Source organism: Colobus angolensis, unplaced genomic scaffold (genome assembly GCF_000951035.1).
Source record: "Colobus angolensis palliatus isolate OR3802 unplaced genomic scaffold, Cang.pa_1.0 Scaffold36, whole genome shotgun sequence".
Taxonomy (NCBI): Eukaryota; Metazoa; Chordata; class Mammalia; order Primates; family Cercopithecidae; genus Colobus; species Colobus angolensis.
Genome location: NW_012116932.1, coordinates 2,783,017 through 2,790,400, shown reverse-complemented (window position 1 = coordinate 2,790,400; position 7,384 = coordinate 2,783,017). Strand labels below are relative to the sequence as shown.

At 51.9% G+C, this 7,384-nt stretch overlaps 1 protein-coding gene across 1 annotated transcript in view; it reads right to left on the bottom strand.

The window, feature by feature from the left end:
* Positions 1-6,194: 6,194 nt before the first annotated feature.
* The window catches only part of LOC105519769 (cytochrome P450 4F22), a 47,534-nt gene continuing 46,344 nt past the window's right edge, over positions 6,195-7,384 (bottom strand). Inside the window, 2 exon segments of the mRNA XM_011953232.1 lie at positions 6,195-6,372; positions 6,880-7,021. Of these exon segments, the coding sequence (XP_011808622.1) occupies positions 6,195-6,372; positions 6,880-7,021 (320 nt within the window).

Below are 7,384 nucleotides of genomic sequence, written 5' to 3'. Positions count from 1 at the left end.
ATATGCAATATTTAAAAACTGGAAAAAAATAAAACACACACACACACACCAAACTGCTGGGCCAGAGGTAGGAAGTAGAAGCAGAAAGTGGAAAAATTTCCCTCTCAGACTTTACACTTACAACCTATTCCCTGCTCCTTCCATGTCCTTGAGGAGGGAGGAGGCTGTCAGGAAAGGAGTGAGCACCCAGTTCGTGGTCATACAGCCCATAGTCAAAGCCAGGCTCTGCCACTCCCTCACTGCCGTGCGACCTTGGGCAAGTGGTTTGTCCTCTCTGAAATTCACATTCATCGTTGGTTAAAAAAAAAAAGGCACACTGATAGGTTTCTGGGGATTGGAGGAGCCAGCACACATAAGTGTCTTAATTTGGGTTCCCTGGAACTAGACCTTAATACGAGGAGTTGAGTGCAAATCCTCTATCTGGAGGGTGACCATAAGACAAGAGTTCAACTGCCTGTTGTTTATTTGGGAGGTGATCCCTGGAAACACAATTAGGACAATGGAGAAGTGGGATAGGGAAGGGAATGCAGCAGCAGTTAAAGGGACCTTTATTAAGGAAGTTTCCACTGTGGGTAGCTAGGGCTCAGCCCTGCCTAGTACTCAGGGAGACAGGATACAGCACGCACCTCCCAGAGCAAGGGAGTCATCACACCCAGAGCGAGGGAGCTGGGGTATTTATCCACCAAATACCCACCAGTCATTACTGAGAGCTGCCTCCAAGAGCATGATTTCTCCAGAATGTCCTGCCTGCACCGCACAAGTCAGACCTGGGGACAGAGGCAGGGGCTCTGACAGTGGCTCCAGCCATGAGCAGGAACACAGCCTGGTGTGGATAGTTACAGTGACTCAGTGAGTGGAGTTCACCTCTTCTGTCCTTCCAACACACCCTCCCATATGCACACACACTTACAGTCACACCCATACACACACGTTTACACACACTCGTGTGCACACTACAACACATACACACACTGTTACCCAAATGAGCCCAAACACATACGCAATCACACATGCACACTCAAACATGCACGGACTCAAAATTGAACGAACAATGAACTCCTTAGCGCCTGTTATCTCCAAATTGTCCAGCAGAGGGCGGGTTCTTCACACTCAGGAGGAAGGAGGCCCCCACAGCTGCCAGCGACAGGACCAGACTTGGGTGTTTTGGGAACTACACTTGCAGTAATGTAACAGGGCTCCGGGGACCCAAGGAATTTACTCCTCCCCTTCTCACTCTCATTTAATTACCCTCGTGGCCCTTCGCGGAAACTCAACGTGCATTACAAGCATGATGATACTGGACTATTCGCATGACAAGGGAAAGGGGAGATGCAGAGAGGGGCAGTCACGTGCCCAAGGCCGCTCTTTGGAAGGAATAGAGCCCAGATTGAACCCACATATGTCGGATCCCAAGGCTAACTTTGTTTGCTAGTGAATGGCGGGGTTGCACTGAAAAGGGTCCAGGAGGTGTTTGACGAAGGATGCGTTCTTGGAGACCCACGGTTGGGAGGGAGGTGTTGGAGAGGCAGCACCTGCGAGATCCGGGTGGCTCACGTAGGGTCTGGGACTGTTTCCCATTCCGCTCTAGAGTACCTCGGACAGGGGATTCTGGCCGACGACCCCAGCACAGGCCACCGGGGGGCGCCCCAGGACACATGCCGCTGCTACTGCCTCTCGCCCAGCCTGCCCAGCTGTAGCTCATCTCCACGCCCCCAACTCTAGCCCAACCCCCGTCGACGCCCCCTTCCACGCAACGTGGCTAGGGACCCAGACCAGGACTGAGAGCCTGAGGGGTGGAGCAGAAAAGGACTCAGGGCTCCCGCTGAGGCCCCACCGAAGGATCTTGGGTAAGTCACTTCACTCGGGGGCTCAGTTTCCACCTCTGTTAAAAGGAATAATAAAAAGTGATCTTACAAGTCAGTGTGAGGATTAAATGGGAATATATGGGAAGAGCACACAGGAAGCACTCAATAAAAAGAAAGTTTTGTTTTTATTTTTGTTTTCAGACAGAGTCTCGCTCTGTTACCCAGGTTGGAGTGCAGTGGCACTATCTTGGCTCACTGCAACCTCTGCCTCCCAGGTTCAAGCGATTCTCCTGTCTCGCCCTACCGCTTAGCTGGGACTACAAGCGTATGCCACCACGCCCGGCTGATTTTTTTTATTTTTAGTAGAGACAGGGTTTCACCGTGTTAGCCAGGATGGTCTCAATCTCCTGACCTCGTGATCCTCCCGCTTCGGCCTCCCAAAGTGCTGGGGTTACAGGAGTGAGCCACCGCGCCCTGCCCTAATTTTCTGTATTTTAAGTAGAGATGGAGTTTCGCCGTGTTGGCCAGGCTGGTCTGGAACTCCTGGCCTCAAGTGATCCGCCCACCCCGGCGTCCCAAAGTGCTAGGATTACAGGTGTGAGCCACCACGCCTGGCCTCATAATTGTTAGATTAACTTTGGAGACCACCCCCAGGACTCAGTCCTTAAGCCCTTCCTCCATACACACACACACACACACACACTCGCGCGCGCGCACACACACAGAGATCTCACCCAGTCTTAAAGTTTTGCTTTCTTTTCTTCCTTTTTTTTATTTATTTTTTGTTTGTTTGTTTGTTTGTTTTGGTTCTCCAGTTCATGGTTTTTAATCAGCAGAACTGTTTGCCTTTGGGACTGGATAATTACTTGTTTTATTGAGCTAGGTATCCTGTGTCTTGTAGAATGTTTAGCAGAGTCCCGGGTCCCTACCCTTTAGATGCCAATAGTAACTACCAGTTGTGACAACCAAAAATGTTTCCAAACAACAACGAATGTCCTCTGGTAGGAAAAATCACCCCTATTTGAAATCACTTCTCTAGTTTTTGGAAAAATATATAAAATATTTATACTAAGGCTTCCCAACTATACATGCCCAACCCAAAACTCTCTTGAATTAGAGAAATGTCTATCCAACTGACATGTCCAATTCCTCTGAACCGAAACTGACATCCTGACATCTCCCACAAAACAACTCACTCCACTCAGCATTCCCCACGTCAGCTGATGGCAGTTCCGTTTTTCCAGATGTTCAAGCCCAAACCTAGAGTCCCCTACTTCTTTCAAACTTCACGTTTGATCCACCACCAAGGCTGACGGCACTGCCTTTGTGAACAGTCGCTCCTCCTTGGAATCCAATTGCTCTTGATCGCCTCTAAAGACCCCAGCTTGGTTGAAGCCACTGTCATCTCTCACTTGGATGAACGCAGTCACCCCCAGCTGATCTGCCTAGTCTCATCTTTGCCTCACACAGTCTCTGTTCAACAGAGCACACAAAGTCCTATGGTAATCCTGGCATGGTGGCTCACACCTGTAATCCCAGCACTTTGGGAGGTTGAGGTGGGAGGGTTGTTTGAGACCAGGAGTTCAAGACCAGCCTGGGCAACATAGTAAGACCCCCGTCTCTACAACAAATACAAAAATTAGCTGGGCATGGCAGTGTGTGCCTGTGGTCCCAGCTACTCAGGAGGCTGAGGCAGGAGGATCGTTTGAGCCCAAGGAGGCCAAGGCTGCAGTGAGCTATGGTTGCACCACTGCACACCAGCCTGAGCAACAAAGCAAGAGCCTGTCTCAAAAAAAAAAAAAAAAGTTTGTATGACAAATCTTGTCCCTCCTCTGCTCAGAACTCCCCCATTTCTGTCACAAAAACGTCACAAAAAGGCCCTGTGTGAATTTACTTATTTCTTTACTTATTTATCATTTATCATGTCTCCTCCCTAGAGGTAAACTCTGGGAACCTAGGGCTCAAACAGTGCCTGTCTCAAGGCAGATTGCCCAAGAAATATTTGATGAATTAATTAATTTTTTTTTTTAGACAGAATCTCACTCTGTCACCCCGGCTGGAGTGCAGTGGCACAATCTCGGCTCACTGCAACCTCTACCTCCCAGGTTCAAGCAATTCTCCTGCCTCAGCCTCCTGAGTAGCTGGGATTACAGGTGCATGCCGCCACACGTGGCTAATTTTTATATTTTTAGTAGAGACAGGGTTTCACCATGTTGGCCAGGCTGGTCTCAAACTCCTAACCTCAGGTAATTCACCTGTCTCAGCCTCTCCAAGTGCTGGGATTACAGGCATGGGCCACCACACCCGGCCTGTTGAATTAATATTATTGTCTCTAGTAACCTAGATGGAAATGGTCTACAGGCAAATGCTACCCAAAAGGAAGATGATACCACTATTATACCACCACTATATATACAATGATGGTGTGTATATATATATTATAATAGTATCATTTTCCTTTAATGTAGCGTTTTATATGTATAAAATTGCTACATTGTCATTGCCCACCTTTTTTCGTTTGTTTGTTTTTGGAACAGGGTCTTGCTCTGTTGCCCAGGCTGGAGTGCAGTGGTATGATCATAACTCACTGCAGCCTCAAACTCCTCAGCTCAAGTGATCCTCCTGCCTTAGCCTCCCGAGTAGCTGGGACTACAGATGTGCACCATCACACTTGGCTAATTTTTTATTTTTTGTGGAAATGGGGTCTCACTGTGTTGCCCTGGCTGGTCTCTAACTCCTGGTCTCAAGCAATCCTCCAGCCTCAGCCTCCCAAAGTGCTGGGATTACAGGTATAAGCCCCCATGCCTGGCCCCCACCTTTCATATTCCCATATCAGGGACTACTCTACCATCAAGTTCCCTCAGCCAAATACCTGAGCATCACCCTTACCACCTCCCTCCCCTCAGCCCCCACTGCTAGATAGTCACCCCAATCCTGGCCCTTCCTGTTGTCTGGACCTCAGCTTCCCTCCTTCCCAGGGTCCCAACCCCCAGTGATCCCCCACAAGTCACCTCCCTGCCAGCCCTAGATCTGGCCATGTCCTATCCTGATCCGGCTCACACACTCTCCATGGCTCCCTATTGCCCTCAGCATAAAGCCTGTGCGTTTGGCCCCTTCCTTCATTCCGCCCCCACTTCCCAGATCCAGCCACCTGGCCCCTGGTGAGTTCCTCAAACACACTCTGCTCTCCCTCAGCTCAGGGCATTTGCAAATGCTGTTCCTTCTGCCTGGAGTATTCGTTCCTCCCCTTGTCACCTACTAAACTTCCACTCCAGCATCGGAGAAGTTCTCCCTGACCTATCCCCATCCCTCTGCTATACTCATCCAGCACCCGGGGCCTCGCCTTTGGAGCACCTGTCCTGGGTTGTAAATAAACCTTTACACGTGGAATTATTTGTTCAACATCTGTCCCCCACCCCCTGAGAAGGCAGAAATCAGGGCCTGCCTGTGGTTCTGAAGCAGTGCCAGCAAACAATATGTGATCTGTTGATGAAATAAATGAACACACAAACTGACCCCCAAAATCTGAGTTTATGTCCTAGGACAAATGGCTTTCCAGCCTCCTAGCCCGCAGCTTCGCTCAGTTGCAGAGCCCCTCATTCCCATGCTGGGGGCTCCACGTGTAAGGGTATGGCTGAGTTAGGGGGTGGAGGGTGGGGTAGGTCTGCATCCTTTGCTTTTATTCTACAAAAACAGAACACTCAGCAAAGGGTCTTTGGGCAAGGGAGGAAGGAAGGGGCTTACAAGGGTCTGAGTTTACAAAACAACAACAAAAGTAAGCAGCCTCGAGCGCTACGATCCAGCCTCACGCCTCAGCAGTCTGCCCATATGAGCTGAGGGCCTCAGGTGGGTGATGTCCGGGTTAAAAGCTCTGACGTCAGGCTCCAGATTTCCTCAATTTGGAAGCCTGCCAGGGGTTCAGCCAGTAGGGGGTGAGCCCTGAGTCAGAGGTGGGGCTTAGGTCCTCTGAAGGCTCAGTGGGCAAGTCCTGGAGACCTGGATCTGCAGGGGCGTAGCCTGAGGACCTCAATCCGCAGGATCCTGGGGGCGGGGCCTGATCCTAAAGGGCGGGGGCCTGAGCCCAAGTGGGCAGGGCCGAGCCTGGTCCCTCAAACAGGACAGGTGCGAGAACTCAGGGGGCGGGACCTAAGCCTCAAGGGGCGGGATCAGACCCCCTAAGGGGCGGGGCCTTTGCCTTGAGGGGCGTGGTCAGCACCGTCAGGCTGCTCAACAGCGGTGCCTGGTCATCCAGGAGCTGAACCAGAACTTCGAGGGGAGTGGCCTATTCCCTCGGGATCTTTGGGGCGAGTCCTGGTCCTTCGGGGGCGTGGCCTCGGCCCGTCTGGGAGGGGCCTGGACCCCGGGGATCCGCAGGGATCGCGCCCACGCTCAGGCCCGCGGAGGCAGGGGCTCCACCTTGAGCCAGATCCCACTCTCCGTGCGCAGGATGAGCTCCGGCTTCCGCCGCACCTTGCGCGTTCGGTCCACGCTCAGGCGGAAACGTAGCAGTGTTAGTGCCACAACCACGCGCATCTCGGCCATGGCGAAGCTCTGTCCGATGCAGTTCCTGGAGGAAGAGGGGATAGGGCTCAGGCCCAGCTTCTGCGTGAGCACTGGTCCCTGGGCGTCACATGCCTCCTTCGAAAATGAAGCAAGCATCCTGGACTGGGTGAGGGTTAAAGTGAGACCTCACGAATCGCTCAATTAATGTGACCTTGGGGTTGAGTGTCTGAATCCCGGTGCAGCCTCTTACTAGCTGTGTGTCCTGGACACATGGCACCCCCTCTGAGTCTCAGTTCCTTCATCTGTAAAAACGGGGACAAAGGCATCATAGAGCCAGTGGGAGCGTGGGAGCCCAGAACCCAGGGCCTGACACACCGTCGGTGCTCAATACCCAGGATGCTATTGCAGAGTCTGATTTGGGGCCTCCTGGCACACTGGGGAGAGGGTGCTGGGTTTTCAGAAAGGACGCCTGGGTGCCATCTGGTCTCTGCTCCTGAGAGGCACATTCCTGATCTTTCCCTGCCTCTGTTCGTCCACAGCTGGCTTGGACTGGGGGAAATAGAGGGGTTACCTGGGTCCTGCAGAGAAGGGCACGTAGGCCAGTGGCGAGCGCTGCTGTGGGTTGTCCGGATCAAAGCGGTAGGGGTTGTATACCTAGGGAGGAACAGCCTGGAGATGAGTCTGCCCCAGACATCCTAGCCTGGCCCCCATCCCTGAGCCTCTGGGGGTCAGTAAAGATGGATGGAGAGCACCTCAGGGCCACCTCTTCCATTCCACCTTGCACTTCCTGCAATGCAGCCACACCTGCCTCCTTCTGTTGTTCACACGCACCAGTGAGATTCCACCTCAGGACCTTTGCACTTGCTATTTCCTCTGCCTAGAACAGGCTTCTCCCTGATCCTTCATCCCCTAGGGTCTCAGCTCAAACATCTCCTCAGCAAGGCCTTTCATAACCACTCGAGCTAAAGTGCCTCTTCCACCAGTTTTTATTTATTTATTTTTTTATTTGTCTGTCTTTGTTTGTCTTTGTTTGTTTGTTAGAGTCAGAGTCTCACTCAGGCTGGAGTGGAGAAGCC